The sequence below is a fragment of the Mustelus asterias genome, chromosome 2, assembly GCF_964213995.1.
Source record: "Mustelus asterias chromosome 2, sMusAst1.hap1.1, whole genome shotgun sequence".
In the NCBI taxonomy this organism is placed as follows: Eukaryota; Metazoa; Chordata; class Chondrichthyes; order Carcharhiniformes; family Triakidae; genus Mustelus; species Mustelus asterias.
The window spans coordinates 89,204,771-89,230,083 of record NC_135802.1 but is presented as its reverse complement, the minus strand read 5'-3'; the positions used below and the strand labels follow the sequence as shown (position 1 = coordinate 89,230,083).

At 43.5% G+C, this 25,313-nt stretch overlaps 1 protein-coding gene across 2 annotated transcripts in view; it reads left to right on the top strand.

Annotated features, from left to right (window-relative positions):
• Positions 1–25,313, top strand: part of crppa (CDP-L-ribitol pyrophosphorylase A) — a 325,901-nt gene that overhangs the window by 63,319 nt on the left and 237,269 nt on the right. For both annotated transcript variants that reach the window (XM_078228170.1, XM_078228178.1), the window contains exon 3: positions 19,875–20,024. In XM_078228170.1, coding sequence (XP_078084296.1) covers positions 19,875–20,024 — 150 coding nt within the window. The remainder of the gene's footprint in view (positions 1–19,874; positions 20,025–25,313) is intronic.

Genomic DNA, 25,313 nt, shown 5'->3' with positions numbered 1-25,313 from the left:
TGGGCCGGGCGAGGCTTGCAGAACGGAATTCTCTGTTGGCCTCGGGCGGGATTTTACGAGCCTCATCCAAGTGAGGTCATAAACTCCCGGCCAATGGGTAGGATTTTCTGGCTGTTCGCGCCAGTGGGATTCTCTGTCCTCGCTGGCAGCAGCGGTGGGGTATGAATGGCCAGAGAATTCCGGCCTATGTCTGTGAAGCAGGACGGGAAGGATAGAAGCACGAACCACTGGTTTGGAGTCTTGATGTGGAGAGGGGAGCCTGGAGGATACCGGACTTTGAGTGGATGAGGGGGAGGCCTGACTTCAGAAGGGGGCTTCTGATCGAGACCCCCCCTACTTCTTGCCTGAGATGGAACTTTGCTGTTTTCTGGCCTTAACCTATGGGAGATCAATCTTCCTGCCAACCTAAAAATTGAGTTGGGCAGGAAAAGTGACAAATTAAGGCTACTTAAGGGCCTCAATCGATGTAAGGCTGGACTTCCTGTGAGGCCTTGCCCACCCAGTTGTAAAATCACTGCGTGATCGGGGTGAGCAGGCACCCAGAGAGAATCAGTTTCATGCCCACCCCCTTCCCTCCCCCATCTAAAAAGCCACTGGCAGTGGAGTGTACAATTCTGGCCATGATCTTCCACAATATATCCCTCATCCTTGACACATCAGGCATTATTTGGAGTTGCCTAAAATCTCCATACTTGTAGAGGTCAAGTTTGGCATCACTTTGTGACTGTTTCTTGGTTTCCCCTCTTAATTTTCTCTGCTACCTCTCAGTTCATAGTGGCCTGGACAAGGGGCTTATCTGTCACCGTGGTTCTCAAAGAGAACCAGGTGGCACGATGGCACAGTGGTTAGCACTGCTACCTCACAGTGCCAGGGACCTGGGTTCGATTCCCAGCTTGGGTCACTGTCTGTGTGGAGTTTGCATGTTCTCCCCGTGTCTGCATGGGTTTCCTCTGGGTGCTCCGGTTTCCTCCCAGTCTGAAAGACCTAGGTACATTTACCTGAACAGACGCTAGAGTGTGGCAACTGGGGGAATTTCACAGTAACTTCATTGCAGTGTAATGTAAGCCTTACTTGTGACTAATAAATAAACTTGAACTTTACTCTAATTGTGCAATTATGCTTGGAATAAATCCTGGAAAGGGACATGCGTCGTCCATCACATGTGAAAACAGAACATAAAGTGCCAGTTTGATAGCCTGAGTGGTTTGTGCTGATGTATTGATTAATTTTCATGTGAAGACAATGCACTGTCCAAGATGTTGTAAGTATATTTTTAAAATAAAGACAAAAGGTGTCATCAAATGTTGATCTCCATATTTTGCTGGAACTCTGCTCTGAAAGCCTACACAGTACATGTTAATTCCTGTTATCTTTGCATTCCAGTGTTAGATCTTGGATTGAATGTTGGCAACCTCACTCACACTGTCTGAGTTGTTCACTCTGTAAGCAATTTAGTTAATTAGTTGCCAGCAGCCCGGCAGAATGAGACCTTAGATACAAAGTGTTCTCCTCTGTGGGTTTTATTCCCTGTCACTCCCCATTGAACAGTACTCAACATGAGGCTGTCTCCTGCTCCTTCCTGTTTTCACTTCTCAACGAAGTTCCGCTTTCATCGATTGACCTAAAACAGGCGGGTCCAACCTTTTTCGCATGGGGAGGGAGGCACATTTCTATTTCTTTCTCGGTCAAGAGGCAGATAAGCAGATTTCAGAAAATTGCACCAATTACAAAATAAATTTGAGCATGTAAAAAAGAAACATCTTGCTAAGAAAAAAATAAAGCAATACCAAAGCGATTGCTTAATATTTTTTAAAAAGAGTAATTAATAAAAATGACCATTAGCGTGTAAGAAGGTGTGTGTGTGTGTGTGTTGGGCTCACTCCAAATCTCGAATGTTTATTCATTTGCCCACACCTGCTGTGAGAGTGGGTGAGAGTATGCAATAATGTGTTGGGTTGAGGATGACTGGGAATCCTGAGACTGGGAGTGAGGCAGACACACGCTCTATCTCTCACACACTTGCTCCCTTTCTCTCACACATGTACACGCTTGGAGTCCCTCACTCTCTCATACACGCACTAACTCACTCTCTCCCTCTCTGACATGCACTTACTGTCTCCCTCTCTCTCACACACACTCACTCTCTTCCTCTTACACACACACGAACATACATAATCTCCCTCCCTCCTTCTTACACACACACACACACTCGCCGCATGATTTGTGGAGGTGGCTCGCCATTGGATCTTCTGGTCCCGCTGTTGTCAACGGGTTTTACATTGAATTCGCCCCTCGCCACTGTGCAACTGGTGGCAGGGTGTGCCGTTGGTACAACCGGAAGATCCTACTGGCATGAGCGGATGGAAAGTTATGGCCACTGTCTCCCTTTTTCACACACAAACACACTCACTCATACACATTCTCTCCCTCTCTCACACATTCACTCTCTCCCTCTATCTCCCCCTCTCTCACAAACACACACTCTCTCCCTTTCACTCACACACCTCCCGGTAGCGAGTATCTTAACCCTGCCTTCCCACCTAGGCTAGGCAGCCACTTTTTGAGCCCCACCGCACCTTCTTTCCCTCGGTCCTTCAGCTCTATCTATCCCTGGGCTTCTTAGCATCTTCTCACCTTGGGGTCTGCAGTCTCTCTCTTTTTCTCTCCTTGTGCCCCACAGCACCTTCTCTCCTCCTTCCCCCCCTTTCCCCCCTCCCCTCCCCTTCCCCCCTTCCACCCCCCCCCCCCCCCCCCACTGAAATCCTCTTTCGCTCTTCCAAGCAGATTTATCGCTACTCGTCCATTCAGAGACTGTTTCTCTCCCACATTTGCTCACTCGGGAACCAATCGGCAATGAACATGGGAAAGTTTACTAGGATGCTACCGGGACTTGATGGATTGAGTTATAAGGAGATGCTGAATAGACTGGAACTTTTTTCTCTGGAGCGTAGGAGGCTGAGGGGTGACCTTGTAGAGATCTATAAAATAATGAGGGGCATAGACAAGGTAGATAGTCAATATCTTTTCCCAAAGGTAGGGGAGTCTAAAACTAGAGGGCATAGGTTTAAGATGAGAGGGGAGAGATACAAAAGTGTCCAGAGGGGCAATTTTTTCTCAGAGGGTGGTGAGTGTCTGGAACAAGCTGCCAGAGGTAGTAGTAGAGGTGGGTACAATTTTATCTTTTTAAAAAGCATTTAGATAGTTACATGGGTACAATGGGTATAGAGAGATATGGGCCAAATGTGGGCAATTGGGATTAGCTTAGGGGTTTAAAAAAAAGGGCGGCATGGACAAGTTGGGTCGAAGGGCCTGTTTCCATGCTGTAAACCTCTATGACTCTACGACTAAGTAATGGTTGGTGTTTGGAGGAGCCTGGTAAAATCCTCAACTTCACTTACATGCGTTGCCGGCATTTTGAATGGTTTTGCCGGGCACACAGACAATGGCTTTGGGGGCTAAAATCCAGGCCATAGACCACCAATTGGAAAAGTCTTACCAAATGACATGGTTCCAATTTTCAAAGTGAGTAAATGTGATGGTTATCCAGAAGAACTTTGGTTTATCTATCTTGATAATCAGCCATGCATATAATTGACATGAAGTCTTAAACCCCACATGTCCTCTTAAAAGTATTGTCTTGGGCTTAACTACCCATTTTAATTTAGGAGTAAATTATTCCTAAATCTGACTGGCGTGCCAAACTGTCTTGCATCACTCATCTTGGATTGAAAATTAAATTACCTCATTATCTCTCAATTAGGATACCCACAAGCTACCGTCTGAAAGATTCCTGCCAAATTGGCAAAATACCAAGTCAGGCAACAAGTCACATGCTTACAACTATTTAACTACTTGATCAGAAGAATCAGTAGTTAAAATAAATGATATGATACGCCTTCAGGAAGCGTGGACGAGAACATGCCCCTGCCTACATCAACAGGGACGAAGTAGAAAGGGTCAAGAGCTTCATGTTTTTAGGTGTCCAGATCACCAGCAACCTGTCCTAGTCCCCCCATGCCGACATTATAGTTAAGAAAGCCCACCAATGCCTCTACTTTCTCAGAAAACTAAGGAAATTTGGTATGTCAGCTACGACTCTCACCAACGTTTACAGATGCACCATAGAAAGTATTCTTTCTGGTTGTATCACAGCTTGGTATAGCTCCTGCTCTGCCCAAGACCGCAAGAAACTACAAAAAGTTGTGAATGTAGCCCAATCCATCACACAAAACAGCTTCTCATCCATTGATTCTGTCTACACTTCCCACTGCCTTGGAAAAGCAGCCAGCATAATGCACCCCATACATTCTCTCTTCCACCTTCTTCCATTGGGAAAAAGATACAAAGTCTGAGGACATGTACCAACCAACTCAAGAACAGTTTCTTCCCTGCTGCCATCAGACTTTTGAATGGACCTACCTCACACTAAGTTGATCTTTCTCTACACCCTAGCTATGACTGTAACACTACATTATGCTTTGTCTGTATAGTGCTAAGAAACAATACTTTTTACTGTATGCCAATACATGTGACAATAAATCAAATCAAAAACAATGAATCATAAGTAGTTAAAGAAGTATAACTATCAATTTGAATAACTTTATTAGTAGATAGAGTTACTTAAAAAGAATGATGGGGGTTGTAAAGGCAATTCAGGGCTGTCACCGTAATGTAGCATTGACTGGATCACTGATTATCAAATTATATTTGAAATCAGTTAGTGAAACTGATATAAATTGATGAGATGAACCTACAATTGAACTGTTTAGATCACAGAATCACAAAATTGTTGCAGTACAGAAGGAGGCCATTTGGTCCATCATGACTGCACTGGCTGTCCAAATGAGCAACTCTCTTAGTGCCATACCTTTTCCTCATAACCTACCTGACAGATTAGCAAGATTGAATAACCAGTCCGTTCAATAGATTAAAGTGTGTTTGCTAATAGTTAACAATGTTTCTTAGTGTTATATGACCTAATTTTTTATGAGCAACATGGGGGAGTTGATCTTCTTCACTTAAGAACATAGGAATGAGGAAGAGGAATAGGCCATTTGACCCTTTGAGCCTGCTCCGCCATTCAGTAAGATCGTGGCTGATCTGATTTTGTCCTCAACTGCACATTTCGCCTACCCCTTTCTTCCCTTGCATGATGGTGTTAGCGTCTGCAATAAGGGTTACTCCATAGAACCGCAGAATCAAATGGCACAAAAGGAGGCCAAATACCCACGGTGTTTGTCTTGTGCTGACTGTATTAAAGAGTTATTCAATTAGTCCTAGTTCCCTGTTCCATCCCCATAGCCCAGTATTTGTTTTCCGTTGCAGAATTTATGTAATTCCTTTTTGAAATTATTATTAGATCAGCTTCCATCACTCTTTGATTTGATTTATTATTGTCACTTGTATTAACATACAGCGAAAAGTATTGTTTCTTGCGCGCTATACAGACAAAGCATACCGTTCATAGAAGAGGAAACGAGAGAGTGTAGAATGTAGTGCTACAGTCATAGCTAGGGGTGCAGAGAAAGATCAACTTAATGCAAGGTAATTCCATTTGAAAGTCTGACAGCAGCAGGGAAGAAGCTGTTCTTGAGTCGGTTGGTATGTGACCTCAGACTTTTGTATCTTTTTCCCAACGGAAGAAGGTGGAAGAACGAATGTCCGGGGTGCGTGGGGTCCTTCATTATGCTGGCTGCTTTCCTGAGGCAACGGGAAATGTAGACAGAGTCAATGGATGGGAGGCTGGTTTGTGTGATGGATTGGGCTACATTCACGACCTTTTGTAGTTCCTTTCGGTCTTGGGCAGAGCAGGAGCCATACCAAGCTGCGATACAACCAGAAAGAATGCTTTCTATGGTGCATCTGTAAACGTTGGTGAGCATCGTAGCTGACATGCCAGATTTCCTTAGTCTTCTGAGAAAGTAGAGGCGTGGTGGGCTTTTTTAACTATAGTGTCGGCATGGGGGGACCAGGACAGGTTGTTGGTGATCTGGACACATAAAATCGTGAAGCCCTCGACTCTTTCTACTTCTTCCCCGTTGATGTAGACAGGGACATGTTCTTCTTTACGCTTCTTGAAGTCGATGACAATCCCCTTCGTTTTGTTGACTTTGAGGGAGAGATTATTGTTGCCGCACCAGTTCACCAGATTCTCTATCTCATTCCTGTACTCTGTCTCGTCATTGTTTGAGATCCGACCCACTACGGTGGTGTCGTCAGCAAACTTGAAAATCGAATTGGAGGGGAATTTGGCTGCACAGTCATAGGTGTATATGGAGTATAGTAGACGGCTGAGAACACAGTCTTGTACGATGGGACGGCCGGGTGTGTTTGCCTTGTGTATCTTTGGGAGGCAGTAGAGATCTCCAACGCGAGGAGTACGTGGGATGAGAGCACGGAGGGTGTTCTGAAGGTCCGGATCAAAGGTCTTGATCAGAGTGTTGAGTTGACGGGTGTGTTCTTTGGTCGGATCTGCAGGTAACTGTCTGGAGTGTTCCTCGTTGTTGAGTTGTCGGTACACTTCTTTGCAGTAATCCGTTTTGTTCAGTATGACGATGGCCCCTCCTTTGTCTGCTGGTTTGATGACAATGTTGCGGTTGGTCTTGAGAGCGCGGATGGTGTTGCGTTGTGCTTGGGTGATGTTCGGGGCTGTCTTGTGATGCGACTGATGAATTTGGTGTTGACGCATCTCCTGATGGCTTGGGCATACATGTCAAGTCGAGGGCAGCGGCCTTCCGGAAGGGTCCAATTCGACTCTTTCCTCTTCGGATGCACTGCGGATCTCTCTGTCGGCTATTCCGATTCATTGGCTGTCTCATTGTGTTCGCTGCTGGCCTCTTGGGGTTTGTGGAAGAGCTCCCGCAGCCTCATTCGCCTGATGAATTCCTCTGTGTCTGCTGCGAGACTGATGGGGTCTATTTTGGTGGTGGGGCAAAAATTGAGCCCTCGGCTGAGAACTTCGCTTTCATCTGGTTGAAGTGTGTAGTTGGACAAGTTGACAATGGACTTTCCTGCAGTGGTGGTGTTTTCTACTGTGGTACCGGGGGAGGCTTGGTTGCTGCTGGAGGAGATGCCCAGTTTCTTAAGTTTCCTGTTCTTGGTGTGCATGTAGATGGTGTAGTTCCTTTGTCTCGTCTGGCAGATTTTCGCAGCTGGTCTGCGTCCTGAGCGCAAGTTGAGAATATGGATTCTATCTTGGTTTCCAGGCTGCGGCGTTTGCTGTAGAGCTGGTGTATGAGATGTTTGAGGAGTATGAGAGAGGTGCGACGGCAAAGTCTCTCAGTGTAGTCTGTGTTATAGGTTGACCTGAGTGGGTTTGTGATCTGTAGTCCTTTCGGTATCTTGTCTGCTTTCTTGCATCTGTGTAGAAACTTGATGTCTGTGTCTGCAGCCGGCAGTTTGCGGTGTCGATGGCAGTCATGATATGGAGATGCCGGCGTTGGACTGGGGTAAACACAGTAAGGAGTCTAACAACACCAGGTTAAAGTCCAACAGGTTTATTTGGTAGCAAACGCCACTAACTTTCGGAGCACTGCTCCTTCGTCAGGTAAGTGGGAGTTCTCAGTATCGGGCAATGGGAACCTGTGCGAGAACCTCTCCGGCTATGTCGAGGGCATCCTGAAACCCATTGTACAAAGAACCCCCAGCTTTGGTCGTGACACTACGGACTTCCTACAGAAACTCAGCACACATGGAGCAGTTGAATCAGGAGCACTCCTCGTCACAATGGATGTCTCGGCACTCTACACCAGCATCCCCCATGATGATGGCATTTCTGCAGCTACCCTCAGTACTCAACGCCGACAACTGCCAGTTTCCAGATGCAATTTTACAACTCATCCGCTTCATCCTGGACCACAATGTCTTCACCTTCAACAACCAGTTCTTCATCCAGACACATGGAACAGCCATGGGGACCAAATTCACACCTCAATATGCCAACATCTTCATGCACAGGTTCGAACAAGACTTCTTCACTGCACAGGACCTTCAACCGATGCTATACACTAGATACATCGATGACATTTTCTTCCTTTGGACTGATGGCGAACAATCACTGAAACAACTATATGATGACATCAACAAGTTCCATCCCACCATCAGACTCACCATGGACTACTCTCCGGAATCGGTTGCATTCTTGGACACACGCATCTCCATTAAGGATGGTCACTTCAGCACCTCACTGTACCGCAAGCCCACGGATAACCTCACGATGCTCCACTTCTCCAGCTTCCACCCTAAACACGTTAAAGAAGCCATCCCCTACGGACAAGCCCTCCGTATACACAGGATCTGCTCGGATGAGGAGGATCGCAACAGACACCTCCAGACGCTGAAAGATGCCCTCATAAGAACAGGATAAGGCGCTCGACTCATCGATCGACAGTTCCAACGCACCACAGCGAAAAACCGCACTGACCTCCTCAGAAGACAAACATGGGACACGGTGGTCAGAGTACCCTTCGTCGTCCAGTACTTCCCCGGAGCGGAGAAGCTACGACATCTCCTCCGGAGCCTTCAACATGTCATTGATGAAGATGAACATCTCGCCAAGGCCATTCCCACACCCCCACTTCTTGCCTTCAAACAACCGCACAACCTCAAACAGACCATTGTCCGCAGCAAACTACCCAGCCTTCAGGAGAACAGTGACCACGACACCACACAACCCTGCCACAGCAACCGCTGCAAGACGTGCTGGACCATTGACACGGATGCCATCATCTCACATGAGAACACCATCCACCAGGTACACGGTACATACTCTTGCAACTCGGCCAACATTGTCTACCTGATACGCTGCAGGAAAGGATGTCCCGAGGCATGGTACATTGGGGAAACCATGCAGACGCTACGACAACGGATGAATGAACACCGCTCGACAATCACCAGGCAAGACTGTTCTCTTCCTGTTGGGGAGCACTTCAGTGGTCACGGGCATTCGGTCTCTGATATTCGGGTAAGCATTCATCAAGGCGGCCTTCACAACACACGACAGCGCAGAGTCGCTGAGCAGAGACTGATAGCCAGGTTCCGCACACATGAGGACGGCCTCAACCGGGATCTTGGGTTCATGTCACACTATCTGTAACTCCCACAACTTGCCTGGACTTGCAAAGTCTCACTGGCTGTCCTGTCTGGAGACAATACACATCTTTTTAACCTGTGCTAATGCTCTCTCCACTCACATTGTCTGTACCTTTAAGACTCGATTAGCTGTACAGACTCGCATTCCAATCATTATTCATTATTCTGTAAATTGAGTTTGTGTCTTTATATGCCCTGTTTGTGAACAGAACTCCCACTCACCTGATGAAGGAGCAGCGCTCCGAAAGCTAGTGGTGTTTGCTACCAAATAAACCTGTTGGACTTTAACCTGATGTTGTTAGACTCCTTACTGTGTTTACCCCAGTCCAACGCCGGCATCTCCACATCATGACTGTTTCAGTCTGGGCAGGAAAGGTTGTGGACAGCCATCTCACCCCAACATCAAATGAGGCCCTTGAGTGGACAATTAACCAGTGACAGGCAGGGTAGTTGCCACATGGGAAGCCTGTAAAGCAAGCCCATTGATGGCTCAAGCATGGCCATCTACTGGGAGTGTAGAAACTATGATTTTATTCACATTTGTGACACCTACTTTTGCTCTTGGGTCATCCTACGTAAACAAATTCAATTAAGAAAAATAAAAGCAAAATACTGCAGATGTTGAAAATCTGAAATAAAACCAAAAAATGCTGGATTACCTCATCGGGTCCGGCAGCAGTTGTGGGGAGAGAAATTGAATTCATGTTTCAAATCCATCATGACTTCTCTTCGGAACATTTATGGAGCAATTAAGAAACATCCAACTGCTGTTTGGCTATCAACATGGATGCAGCATAACATTGGTGATGTATCAGATAACAGTTGACTCGCCTCAAAGATACCAAGGATTGAAAAAGAGACAAGCTAATACTAACAACTATTGTATTTCACTGTGATGCAGAAAGTTGCCAATGTGACCATATTCAAGCCAAAGGATAGTTTCTGTAAAATTGGACTTGGAAGCCTAAAAGTGCAAAAAATGTTGGTGGGACACTTCTGACCACTTCTGGTACAGTCCACATGGCACCCCCTGACGGTAAAGGCACAAGTTGGCTATGTCATTTGTGCACTGGAAGTAGGTAGAGAAGGAAGACCATGACATCAAACAACTTACACCATTGATTTGATGCAAGGTCTGCCATTTTGGAAGTGTTGGTCCAGTGAATGCCCAGTCCTAATCAATGTGTTCAGCCCTCTCCCAACCAGTGCTACTTAAAAGACTAATCATCTAACTTTCAGTAGAGGTGCTTTTGACTTTCTTCCGTTGGTGCAAATGTTGAGTATTGAGTGTTGAGTTTTATTGGAGGAATTTGCGAAACCTTTTGGATTTGCAAGGGAGTGATGCTGGATCTTGACAAAGAGGTCAGAGGAGTTGGAAGGCCTGTCAAGAGGAAACCTGTTTCAGTAATAGGGTCCAGAGTTGATGTACGTCTTGCACTGCAGCTGGCTTGGGTAATGGAACACAAGGGATGTCTTTTCAAGATATAGCCACTGGCTTTGACCACTGTGGGAGTTTATTGAAGTTGTTTACAGCATTGCACCCAAGTTTCTTGTGCCATACACAGGGGAACTGACCTTCCTGGCCACCTTCTTCCTTTCCCTTCACGGGGTGTGTCCTAACAGCTGCTTGATCCCCTGTGGGAACATGGCCTTTCTCTTCCTTCCCAACTTCATCTTTGAAGCATCCAGCACCACATCCAAAAACCTGGGAATCGTACTCTTGCCTGTTGCTCCATTTGTGCCCTTTGCCTCTCAGCCAAACCTTCCTGAAACTGCTGCAACAGCAAATATTGCCTGAATGCAGTTCCACTTTAAGAGTGACAGGCGGCCTTCTTGAAGTCCAGGCTGGCTGCTTGTCATGCTAGCCATGCACACGCTGGGCTCCCATCTGAGCGTGAAGTCTGTCAGCGCTCATTTCATGTTGGGCTGCATGCCACAATCCTGATGATGAACAGACAGCACCAGGTTTGCCTGCCCCAGTGGGATTGGGCACAAGATAATTGTGCAATGTGAAAGTGGACCTTTTTGAATTTTTCACCTAATATGTTCTCTGCAAATGTTAAAATCATTAGAAATTCTTAACATCTTGTTTTATGTTGTATGTATGACACTGTAGAGGGGGTGATCCTACACCTGTGCCAGAATAGAGTCTGGGACCAGATTCCTGAGCTGGCCCCCAATTTTGCATTTCAAATCATTTTGCTACGGTTTAAAAAAGTGAAATGTCTAGGAATGGGTTTCCTGTGACTTCATCATTTACTGGATAAATACCTTGTTTGGTTTCTTTTCAGGGCTTCAGTTGAGATCTGGAACTTGTACACTAATCCACACCCTATCCCTCAGTGATACGGGTACTGCATACTAACTAATGTATGAATGCACAGTTGGCCCATTTAATTCCATGATAAAGATTTAAATTAAGAGAATGTTTTGACAAGGTAGCGAGACCATATTCATTCACCTATAGATTTTTATTTACAAAATAAATTGAGAACTCTGGATTTTTGAGTGTGTGTTGAAAGCCACATTTATACTGCATTACATGCACTAGTTTTTGAACATACACTGTTGCACTGTTTACCGAAAGCAATGTCGTTCGGAATCTGATACAGTACCTTATTTAAATCACCCAGTTTTCATGTATAAATATAATATAGTGTGTGTCAGCAGCTATTTGACTCTGGAGGGTATTACAGTCAAGTTCAATCCTTACCTCACTTAACATATACATGTGTTTTGCATCAGGAGTCACTCAGTGGTGATCAGGAGCAGGAATCATGCAAGACTGTTGATCATATAAACTTTATAATCAATCCTTTAGATTAAGTGCTGCAGTAAATCTCTCAAAAGGTGGGTTTTCTCAATCAAGTAATTTTGTGCTACAAGTTATTTTTTTAATGATAGAATCACTAATACAACTTAAACATATATGGCAAATAAAAGGAACACATCCGGCCATATCCATAGTGCAGCATTACATAATGTGCCACTGGGCAAACATCTAAACACCTAGGCTTACTTTTAGGATATGTCTGTAAGTAACTTCTATGAATTATTATGCCTTGAAATTTCTTACCATAATTTAGAGCAACTCTAGATACATGTATGCACACAGTCTTTAGAAAAAGAATAATTGGAATGTCCGCCTTAGCAAATCCTGCCTTTATGTGGTTTCTGCATTCCTTGCATGACACAAATTTTAAAATGAATTTTGGTGCAGACGTCTGAAACTGTGATACACGTTTTTACCTGTAAAAGTACAAGACTCTGCTGGGACCAGAGGTAATGCGGTTTCCTTGGGAAAGCTTTTAACAATAAGCTGCCTGAAACGTCATCATTTTAAGTAACCCAAACTTGTATAAACTTATTTTTATGATATTGACATTTGGAAGCAATTTTGAATTATTAACCTCCTCCAAACTTAATTATCCTAATTGTGAGCTGTTGTGCTCATAGCCAAAACTGATTTGAGCATAAGCCCAAAATGACAATGATAAATAGAGGCCTTTTTAATGATTTCTGATAAAGTGATGCCGTGTCCATTAATGTTAGTCACAGAAACATTTTAAAGCAGACTGTATCATAACTGACCTGTACGATTTATTTTCACATTTGCTACTTCAGCAGTGTGGTTCATAAGTGCCCTGATATAACCAAAAAGTACAACGTGCAATCTGAACATTTTGGAGTGGTGGGAAAGTCAGGGGTGTGGAGGGGATGGTGTGAGGGTGGGGATGAGGAACCATTATTAGCTTCTATGGGAGGACAAACTAGCTACCAACTATCTCATCCATACTTAGCTCGGTGATCATATGAAAAGAAGGGTAAGAAAACATGCTTATCCTGGTCATTACCTAGTTCAGTCTTTTCTTTTGCAAGTCCACCCAGATCCCCATTTACACCATGAAACTTAAACCTTGACCATGCAACTGCCTTTCATTGCTCTGTTGCTCAATGATTATCCTAACAGCTAACGCTTTACAGGTACTGCTCACTTTTCTTTCAAAATGATGTTCATCATCCTATTCACTGAAAAACTCACCCTTGCCTTTACTCCTCTCTGCCACTGCCGCGCCAAGTCTAACCTTTTATTTGCTACTGCCCTTGAATTCATCACTGCCACTCAGCTATACAATCACCTTTCCAATCATTCCCTGCGCAAACCCCTTCAGCCTAGCTTTCTCTTTGACCACCGCATCAAGGCACGCTGATTAAATTTACAGACATTCTCCGTGATCTGGCTATGGTTTGTCGACTCTTTTGACCGATGAATGATATTTGATACAGTTGACTTCTCTACTACTTTCCACCACATCTCCTCTCGGCCCACTTCCATGGTACTGTTCTTACTGGGCTCTCTACCATCAAACACCAAGATAGATTACTTGTACTTCTGACCTTAATATATCTCACTGACAAACCAGTCATTTTATTTGTATATTCTGACTGGTTTACAATGTTCCATGCCTATCAAATTAAATTCTGAGATAATGAAATCAGCATGCATTGTCATAGAAATCATAGAAACCCTACAGTACAGAAAGAGGCCATTCGGCCCATCGAGTCTGCACCGACCGCAATCCCACCCAGGCCCTACCCCCATATCCCTACATATTTTACCCGCTAATCCCTCTAACCTACGCATCTCAGGACACTAAGGGGCAATTTTAGCATGGCCAATCGACCTAACCCGCACATCTTTGGACTGTGGGAGGAAACCGGAGCACCCAGAGGAAACCCACGCAGACACGAGGAGAATGTGCAAACTCCACACAGACAGTGACCCAAGCCGGGAATCGAACCCAGGTCCCTGGAGCTGTGAAGCAGCAGTGCTAATCACTGTGCTACCGTGCCGCCCATGCATTGTGATTGTGTAAAGATTGTGTAAGATGCATTGTGTAAAATCAAAATGCATTTTAATTAACTCTGCTGGAGAGCTTTATTAATATGCAATGCAGTGAAAGGCTGAAGTTGTCAGCCATTTGACATCTAAGAATAATCTTGTGCTGCATGAATATCTAGTTCATAGTTCATGTTAATATTTTCAAGATAATGTTTACTTCTAGGGAGATGAATTGTTGTTGTGAAGGTAAGATGACTAAAATGCTCAATTGCCAAAACACCTCAAAGAAAATGGTGGTTTAGAAAGCTACCTATGTTTGTTTAATAGGGATGGAACATAAAATAGAGGTGGACTTACTTAGCTGGAGAAATTGTAAAGGAGGGATAATTGGCTTGAAGGTCAGTTTGAGATAGATCAGAGCTGACCACATCAATATGGAGTTGAATAGAGCGTAAGAAAGTTCTCTGCTTTCAATTTATTTGTGCTGTGAAAGAGGAATTGGTTGCATTTTGGACATTGTGTGGTTTGTAGATCATAGAGAAGCCCTGGGAGCTTTTAGCAGGTTCCAGGCCATTATGGCTCAGAGAAGCCCAGGAAGGCTTCTAGTTCTAGTTCTGCCCACCTGGGAAACTGGAGAACAGAGAAACTCTGGGGCAGTGTCAACTTAGTGAAGCTAGCGGCCTACTGTGCTGGTAATTAGAAGTAGGAGTGAAGCTTTGTGAATCTTTTAGAATGCAGTCTCAGGAGAAGAAATTGAAGCATTGGAAGATGGGCAATTCTAGTTGGAGTGGCTTTTGAGGCAAAAGGAGGCAATTCTGAGGCTAGATCTTTAAAGGTAAGGAACTTAAAAATCCCTCATGACGGGGACAGAGTTTTAACGGGGTTTTGTGACTCACAGCGGTCACTGATGTTTGGGTGGATTGCTGGAAATCCATGGGATCCATCTTGGTCACATCTACCATTTTAGGTACAGCATGATGTGTTTGATCATAGTTTGCCTTTTAATTCATATTTATCTCATTAATTCTGATGCCGGAATTTTACCAGGGTGCCCGGCCTGATTCCGGGAGCGGGCGAGGCTCGGAGAGCGTTCTTCACCGTTGGCCTCGGGCAGGATCGTACGAACCTCGGGTGGACGTGCCGGTAAAATTCTGCCCTGAATGTTAGAATGAAAGATAGATATTGCAGATTGTTTTACTTTTCTGATTCTGTATAGTAGTTTATTTTGTTTGTTTAAAACTGAGGAGTCATGAGGCTTTACTCTCTTTGTAAGTAACTGGGATTTCAAATTTTGTCGACATAAAACAAAATACTACTGGTCTCTAACTGGATTAGAACAGCAGTGTTGTCTTGCTTTCGGTCCTTTCTGCATTGGTCAGGCTTAACCCTTTATACAATGTCATTTTTCATCATGAGCAACTTGAGTCAATACTCTGGCCTAGCTTTTCCAATTATAACATTGTATCCAATGACATTTCAATGGATAACCTAGATCAGTGGTATCATCATTTGATAAATAGTATCCTGGCCTGTTCATGCTGTAGCGTGTACAAGTGTTTGCTATAATGTGGTGCCTTTGCTTGTACTAAGTTCAGCAGATGTTCAAGCACACTCTTGGCATTGTAAAAGCTGCAGTCTCTGTCAATCTTTGCTCAGCCCTGTTAGGGCTGGAACTCTGCCACTTTCTAATGGGATCAACAACATAGGAATGTGGTTATCCCTTCTGAAGCTTTAGCAGCGTTGACCACACCAGCCTTCTCCAATGCCTCGCTATCCAGTCCTAGCCAGTGAATCACCTGCAACAGCATCTCTTCTCGCTCCTGCACTGTTACTTCTGCTATCTCGCAAGGATCTATTCTTGGCCCCCTCCTATTTCTCATTTACATGTTGCCCCTTGATAACATTATTTGATAACAGTGTCAGTTTCCACATGTAACTCTAGTTCAGTATAGTCTTTATATTGTTAGACTACTTGTTTAACATTCAGTACTAGATTAGCAGAAGTTTCCTCCAACTAAATATTGGGAAGACTGAAGCCATTGTCTTTGGTACCCTGCGTAAACACTGCTTCCTAGCTACTGACTCTATCACTCTATAACTATCTGAGGTTGAAACAGACTGTTTACAACCTTTGACCTGGGATGAGCTTCTGATCACACATCCATGCCATTACTAAGGCTACCTATTTCCACTTCAATAACATCACCTGATCCTGATTACGGGTCAGTTTCTCTGCTGCTGCAGAAACCCTCATCCATGTCTTTGTTACTTCTAGACAGGAATATTCCAACACATTCTTAACAGTCTCCCCCAGTGTATCCTCCATAAATCTAAGTCTGTCAAAATTCTACTTTGCATCTCCGAATTGCACAAGTCCCATTCACCACTTATCGAACTGACAGATGCTTCTGGTTAAGCAACACCACATTTTGATCCTTGCTTTTAAATCCCTTCATGGCTGCTCCCCTCCCCATCTCTGTAATCTCCTCTTCATACCTCCTTTGTTGTGACTCAGTTGACAGCACTCGCTTTTCAAAGCCACATGGTCCCAAGTTCAAGCTCCGCTCCAAGACTTGAGTGCAAAAATTAAGGCTAATATTCCAGTGCAGTACTGAGGGAGTGCTGCACAGTTGGAGGTGCCATTTGTTGGATGACACATTAAGACAAGGCTCCAGCTGCCTGATTGGTTGGATGTGAAAGATCCCATGCACAATTTCAATGAACAGGGGAGTTACCCCAATGTCCGCGCCAATATTTACCCCTCAACCAATAATCACAAAAACAGATTATCTAGTCACTTTGCTGTTTGTGGGAGTTTGCATATTTGGCTGCAGTGTTTCATAAATTATAATAGCGCCTACATTTCAAAAGTACTTCATTGGTTGTAAAACGCTTTTGAGATGTCCGGTAGTTGTGAAAAGCAGTACATAAATGCAAGTCTTTCATCTGTCGTTCATTCCTTCTTGATTTCTTTATTTCACCTGTGAGTTTAATTGGTCTACCAGGTTTCCATGCCTTCAGCCGCTAAGGCCCTAAGCTTTGGAATTCACTCCCTTACCTCGTCACCTCTCTGTCTTTCTTTGCTTCTTTTAAGACACTCCTTGAGATCTACCTCTTTGCCCAACCTTTTGCTCATCTGCTCTGATACATTTTTATGTGGCTCTGTGTCAAATTTTATCTTTACAATGTCCCTGCGGAATGCCTTGGGATGTTTTAATATGTTAAAAGCACCACATAACTGCAAGTTGCTGCATTTATCCAGTTTCCTTTTGAAAGTTATTATTGAATCTGCTTCACTTTCAGGCAGTACCTTCCAGATCATAATCATTTACATTCCTTCCATTGTCTCTGGTTCTTTTTCCAATTACCTTTAATCTGTGTCCATATGGTTACTGACCCTTCTGCCAATAGAATAAAAAGGTTTTCTTTATTTATTCATCACAATTTTTGAATGCAATATCTAGGGCCCGATTTTACCTTCACGTTGCGCCAGTTTTCGGGCGTGAAAATTTGGTAAAGTCGGGTATGAGGCGAGAAGTGCGATCCATGCCCACCGCCGCGCCAATTCCTTCTTTACCAAGGGCTGAAAATGGTCGCCGTCGGAATCACACCCAAAACGGGTGCAACATCAATTTAAATGCATTTGCATGCATTTAAATTGACTTAATGGGCTGCACATCCAAACTTACCGGCACTTCTCCCTTTACCACTGCGTTCTCCTGTCCAGATTGGAGACATGGTCCTCAAAGGTCCGATTCAGGCGCTCCAGATTCTGAAGAGGTAAGTTCTGAGCGTCCGGTGGCTCTCTGACTCAGATCGGTGGGGTGGGGCGGGGCGAGGGAGGTATGTTAGATGGCTCTGTGCGTCAGATTGGTGGGGGTGGGGGGGGGGAGCGGAGGGAGAGGGAGGTGGATCAGGTGGCTCCACTCAGATCGGTGGGGAGGATGGGGGGGGGTCTGCTGTCACTCTGCCTCTGCTCAGTGAGGGGGTAGGCGGGGTCCGCTGCCACTTGCGTGTGATTGGTTTGGGGAAAGGGGGGCAGGGGGCCGTGATCGGTCTGGGTAGTGGGAGGGTGGGGTCTAAGGGGGTCAGTAATGCTGTGGGCAATGTCTGTGGGAGCCAAGGGGAGGCATTATCCGGCCCAGGAGCGATGTGACAGGAGAGCATTTTTCTATCTTTTTTTTACTGCTCTTGTGCAGTTGGTGGCGCCGATCGGAGCTGCAGCATTTCGGGTGCGTTAAGCCCCACCCACAGGCTTCTGCAGCGCGATTCAGAATCGCTGATATTTTTTCAGGCAGAGTGCGTATGGGGGCGCTGGAGAACGGGTCTAAAAGTCAGATCTGAAACACTCCCAGTTCCAAGTCCGCCCAGCACTTGGCATTAAAATGGTAAAATAGGGCCCTCAGTCTCTTTTTAAGCTTTTTTGCTCTGAGGAATAGTTCCACAACTTCACCGCTTTCCCCATGCAACTGATATCTTTCACCCATGGAACAATTGTAGCAATTCTCCTCTGAGTACCCTCTTTAAGGCCTTTATATCCTTGCTGAAGTGTCTGTCCAAAATTGAACACAATAAGCTAACATGGGATCTAGCTAATATTTAAAAAAACTTTAACATATTTTACTTGCTTTGGTACGGAATACCTCTATTTCTAAGGTCATGATTCCAATATGTCTTTAACAACCTTCTTGACTTTTAAAAACTAGCGCACATGCACCCCCAAGTGTCTCTGTTCTTGTGTCATTTTGTTTGTATTGACTTGCCTCAGTCTTCCTACCAAAATGCATCACTTCACACATTTATCTTGCAAAAAATTTCATTTTCCATATGTCTGCTCATTAAATTACTGTGTGTTCCGAAATCAGTTACTATCTTCTTTATTCATTCAGCCTCTGATCTTCGGGTAAGCGTTCTCCAAGGCGGCCTTCAAGAGACACGACAACGCAGAATCATGGAGGAAGTGTTGTTGCCTATCTTTACTGATTGTGGTCTGTGGATTAGGAAGTTCAGGATCCAGTAGCAGATAGAGGTGCCGAGGCCCAGGCCACGGGGTTTGGAGATGAAGTTTCATGGGAATAATGATGTTGAAGGCTGAGCTGTAGTCAATAAATAGGAGTCTGACATAGGTGATGCATCAGCGACGCTAACACTTAGCAATTCTCTTTGTTACTTACTCAAGGTATCAATCAAGTTAGTAAAACATGATTTGACTTTAATAAATTCCTGCTAGCTTTCATTTATTAGTTTTGGCCTCATATTTTCAGATCGACGAAACTAGTGATCTAATGTAACCTCTGTTGGTCATTTTATGCTTGGCTACAGTATGTGGTAGCTAATACAATGCGATGTAAAGATCATGGATGTGTCGGCCTTGGCTTAGTGTCACTTCTGCACAGAAGATCAAGGGATTAAGCCACACTTCAGAGTTTTCAGAGTATGATCTAGGATGACACTTCAGTGCAATATTGACGGAACCACTGTCGGTGCTGTCTTTCAAATATGTTAAACCAAGACCTGTTCTCCTCGCAGAGGTGAATAAAAAAGATGCCGTGACAGTATTTGAAGTAGAATAGGAGTGTGCATTACAGCTTTGTGTATACTCTCAACCAGTTGTTATCTAATGTGTATTGCATTTTCATTTCAACTGTAATCTCTTCAATCTTTAACACTTTTATGATGTCAGATATAATGACAGCAGTAGTAGATTTTGAATAGCAAAATCTATACAGAACAAGTTATAAAATGTATACAGATACAAACAGTTCCGCTGAAATATTTCCTACAACTAATGTGTGCAATATATCAAAACATATAGTTTTTTGATGCATGTTTTATCTATAAAATTGAGCGATTTGTGGCACTATGAGGTTCATTCCCTGTCTCCCCATTCCTTTCACCCATTGAGAAAATGCATTATAAAATTTTGTCTCTTTGTTTTTAGGCAGCAGGGGCTATCAGGCCACTTGTTTCCACCGTCGTTGCAACAAACCCAGAAGGCTATCTTGATCATTCACTGGAACGTGCCAAATACAGGGCAAGTGAAATGCCCCAAGCCTTCACGTTTGATATCATTTACAGAGCTTACCAGCAGGTAAAATTCTTGCAGCTCATCTTGTCCACCAATGTTTCTGATATTCTGTGAGAATATGTCATGGAGTGAATGATTGTGTTTTATCAGTCATTGTGTGTATATTCTTTTAGTTCCTATGTGCACAGTATCTCTTGGGAATCTTCCTGTGTTATAGGTGCTCTATTATTGCAGGTTTTTATTAGTTTACAGTATGCCTAGCTTTTCAGGCAATGGTATAGATAAATTGGAAAGACTTTTCATTATTCTTGTGATTTCTTTGTGTCTGTTAATTTCAGTCGTAGGATATGCTGAAAGGCTGAGTTGTGTTAGATGGAATAGGAGGAGACTTGGGTGGAGTATTAACACAAGCACAGATTTCCCCTGTTTCTGTGCTATATATTCTATGAAATTCTATGCTGCTGCCTGTGGTGAAGGCACTAATTGTTCTGCACAGAAGGAACCCTGTCACTGCACAGCAGGGAAATCTAGCAGCGCTGCAGTGGGAAACATGCTGCAACATTAGAAGTGGGAGGATCAATCGCAGAACCCACCTGAAGACCATAAATGTTTTAAAGATGGGCTCTGAATGAGCACAAATCTCATATCATTGTGGAGAAGGGGAGATGCAACAACCACATCTTTTGCCTCCTTTAGTTTCTTTCCATTATTATGACAGTGTGGGCCATGTCCTCTGTCCCATGGGGTCAGTATCTATGCAGTCAGAAGGTAAGAATTGGCCTAATTTGCCGACCCTTACCCTCTACCATTATCCAAATACAGGACGGTGGTTATGGGGTGGGTGGCAAGATCCCTGCTGGAAGAGAAAAGGGTCCATGTACTGATTTAAAGGCAAGGATCCAGTATAATGGCCCAGATCTTCCAGTCTCCAGATGTGTGATATGACCCCTCAAAGTCCCATGCAATGGCTCGGTGGAAATTGCAACTTCAGATGACCAATTCCCCTACCTTCTGTAAAAGTACCCAACTCTGAGTTAGACTCAGAGACTTTGGACAGTTCTAAACCTCACAACCTATCTCCATTGCAACGAGGCATGCTTTGGGATGCTCCAAAACAGAAATGCAAACTAAATATGTTTTACCCTCAACACAACTCTTTGATTCTATGACCAAATGAATAAGTTACATCCCTAATGGACATGACTGCCCTCTCCCCAGACTTACTGGGTCCATCAAGAAACTCCCATATTTACTAATGGCTTTTAGCTTTTTCATCTGGGAACTACATACACAATTAAAATCTTTTATTGAGACAAGGCAGACTTTCTGGCTCCACTACAGACCAGATGGGTCATTCATTGTTCAAGTTTTACTACCAACTCTGACCTTGTAAGATAAACTGTAATTAACACAGGCTTATTTGATTTGCATTAATTAGTTCCTTAATCTGATATTTCCGTTTACCTGATATTTAACACTGCTTTTTAAAATATATATTAGAAGTTCCCTGGCAGGCCCAGTATTATTGTCCATCTCATGTTGTTCTGAAAAGCTAGTGGGCTTTATTCTTGAACTACCACAGTCAATATTGAGGGGAGAATGATGTTGAAGACCCTCATATAATCATGTAATCTTACAATGGCCGACCACGCCTGTGTTGCCTCTTAGGATGGATTGTCCAATTAAGCGCCACGCCCCAGCTTTTGCCCCATAACCGTGCCATTTAGACCTTTTCAAGAGCAAGTCCAATTGCCTTTTGAAAGTTCCCATTGAACCGAATTCTAAACTGAGGGAACCTCCTTGTTTTAATTTGAACAATATCTTTGGATCTTCTACATCCACCTAAACAGGAAGATGGGGACTCATTTAAACAGTTTTATCTGAAAGGCAGAGCTTTTTCAATGCAGTGCTCTTTCAGTACCACATTGGAGTGTTAGCTTAGATTATCTGCTTAGGTTGTGAGTGAGTGCGAACCCATGAATTTTGTAAATGCCCCCGTAAATGGACTTTCTAAAAACTATTTTTTATGCCACTAGGGAAATGAATTTATTGTACAGAAAAGAAAGAATTTCGCAGCCTCACATGTCTACCTTAAATGTAACCTCGGCCTCAGAATAACACTCATTAAATCAGTGTGAATCTTTCTATTTTCTATGCTAGTCATTGTTCCTGACTGAGAATGCCAGTCATTCGGGACAGTTTGATTGTTTGGCTGCACATGTATTTGTAGCTGTATTGACACTGTTAAAGCTCATATAAGAGAGGGGGAGAGAGCAATTTTCCCACCAGTCTTCATTGAAATTGTTTAAACTTTAAAATAGAACAGTGGCAAACTACTCAAATAGTTAAATTCTAAAATAAACTATTGCAAAGTCAAAAGATTTTCATCACCTCAAGCCTTCAATGCAAAAATGAAACAATTTTACAATCTAGAATATAAAGACGAAAAGGAACTTTTTATTGAAATGCATATTTTGTTATGTGACAATTAATTTTCCTGTAATATATTATGTTTGTTTAATCTCCTAAAGTTACAAGGCTGAAAATTCTGAACATGAATACAGCTGGGAACTTATAAATCACTGGTTTTAACATCTAAGTAACACAATTGCCGTATGTTAATCCTCTGGGCAATGTTACAATAGATTTATTGAAGACTTGTACCATAAAGTAGCGTATATTCAGTAGTTATGGTCAGCCTGCTGTAGCCTGACATATATATGAATTGAAGGGAATTGTGAATCAAGCCTATCATGTGCGCACTCTTGTGAGACCAAATATAGTTATAGAAAAAGGTGAGAGCGAGTGCTTTTATTTTCTGCCTGCCTGTGAATTTTTAAGAAGAGGAAGACACTTTTGTTTGGCAAGACGGAAAGGGACAGATCAGATTTTGAGATTAGATTAAATAATATGCCTTTTATTATAAAGGTAGCAGCTCTATTATTTCAGGTAACTGAAACCTTTAGAGACCATAAAATGTAACTGTCACTTTCTTGAATGATGGCTGTGATGTGTCGTCGTGACTTAAAGAAAAGTCTGTGGGTGTGGAAAGCAAACAAAAAGAACATTGGAAACAGAGCTGCCTTTTAACTAGAGAGAGTGTGTAATTTATAGATCTAATTTCAGATAGAAATCCAGCTCCTACTAACACATGATTAATCATTAATCCTATACCCATTTTCACTTTTATACCATAAAGAACAATGTTGACTTTGAATAACTTAAATTTAACCAGAAACATTTTCTTGCTGATTTGTTCACAGGATGGGGCCATCACTGGCTCTGCCAGTTTTTATTGTCCACTCCAAATTGCCTTTTGCCACCTTCTTGAATGACACCAGTCCATGTGATGTAGGTACACCCACAGTGCTGTCGGGAGGTTGCTCTGGATTTTGACCCAGAGACAGTGAAGAAAAGGTTCAAGTCAGGAAAGTGTGTGGCTTGGAGGGGATCTTGCAGATGGTGGTGTTCCCATGCATCTGTTGTTCTTGTCCTTTCAGGTTACATACCCCTTGGAACCTGTTTCTTCCCTTAAAATACAATCCGGAATGGTGAGGCCTACCTGATTCCCCAACCTTGGAGAGGGATGTATAAATGATTGACCCCCTTTTCCATTTCCTTCCCTCTCCAATTTACTGCAGCATTCCACATTGATATGTAACCAAGGGATCACAGTAATGGAGTCACAAGAATTTCAATTAGTCAGGATGGCTCCTACCTTCCCAATCATTAAGGTTAGCACATTGGGCAGCCAAACATAAAAGGAAAATAATGATCAGAATCCAAGCTAGGCCCATGACACAAGTATGTAAAGTATATGGAATCAAGGCCAGTTCCATGGCTGCCTAATGAGAAAGAATTTAACTTGTTGATGAGTAAAATATTGGCTAAGATATTTGGCCAAAGGCATGGATTCACACTGTTTTGAGATCCGGAAAGCTGGAAGAATTGGTTTCCCAATTATCCTGCAGTTTTTAACACCAGGGCTCCTTTAAATTTTATTCTATTTGCTTCTCAGAGGCAGCCTGATTCTCAGGCCGGAGGCCTATTTGGCAGGAACTCTTCAGCGCAACGTCGCAACCGAAGAGGGCAGGTGGGCCTAGAGCTGAGTGGGATAGTTCACAGGGCACAGGTCCTGATAGCAGTGGGATTCTTGAGCTGTGATGGTGTGATTTGAATTTATATTTGGCAGTCTGATCAGTAGCAAAATCATTGGAATATTTTTCTTTCGCAGTTTTTTCTCAGTTATTTTTCACAATTATTTCAAGAATAGGGGATCATAACCAGAGCACTGGTAGCTCGACAGTGTCAAGGATAAAAGTGATCACTGTTAAGGTTGCACGGAAAAGTTGAGAACACATCCACGTTGAGGTACCCTTGAAGGGTAGGTAAGGAACTTTTTTAACGTGCTCGGTCCAGGCAGAAAGGGACTGGCAATTGGAGAAATATCTTGCTGAGGAATCCCTCCATGGGTCATTGAACAACCAGGAAGGAAAGCCCACCCCTCCCTCGGCTGCTCAATGAATCTGGTGGGTCTCCTCACATGGCAGGGGTCATTTTGATGTGTATAAGTGCTGGCAGTGGCAAAATGTGGCCATTAATTGGCCAGTTAATTGAATAAATTGACTGCCCACTGTCAGTCGACAGGCAGCTTCACTGCTGCCATTCCTGTTTCCAGGAATATCTCATTGTATTGGGAAGATTTTGTGCTTTCCACCCAATGCTTTTCCATGCCATTTTATAAGCCCTCTCATCTGTCAACAAAAGGGCCGTTAAAATTTCAGCCTCTATCTCTCTCCCTCTTTCTCATTCCCTATATTTATCTCCCTCAATCAGGTTTCGGCATTTTATAAAGTTAAGGGAACTTAAAGTCTCATTTTATCTGTCTCACATACACACAGCCAGCCTCCTTGTTTAGAAGAACACTCAACAAAGATTTCTCTCAATAAGGTTTTTCAAATTCATTCAATAATTGTGCTAAGCTAAAGAAAAATATTCCAATGATTTTGCTCCTGAATGGTTATGCATCCTGAGAATTATGCTGCAATAGCACAGAGAGGCAGGCGCCATCCTCAATTGGACAGTGATCTAGCTGGTGGCCTTTTAGTTGGCCGCTGCTAGTAAAATTGCCCCCATGGTGCTGATATCTGCCTGCATGGGCTTTGACCTGGGTTTTTGGTCCTGGCAGTGGGACTTGCTTGCCTGAAGCAAAATTCAGCCCAGGATGTCTTTCTTCATTGTAATTCACAACAAAGGTTGAATTTTGAAACATTCTCCAACTTTGAGTTTTGTTGCTAACAAATTCTAAGAGGGTTTGTTAATTAATTCATGCGATGTGGGTGACGTTGGCAA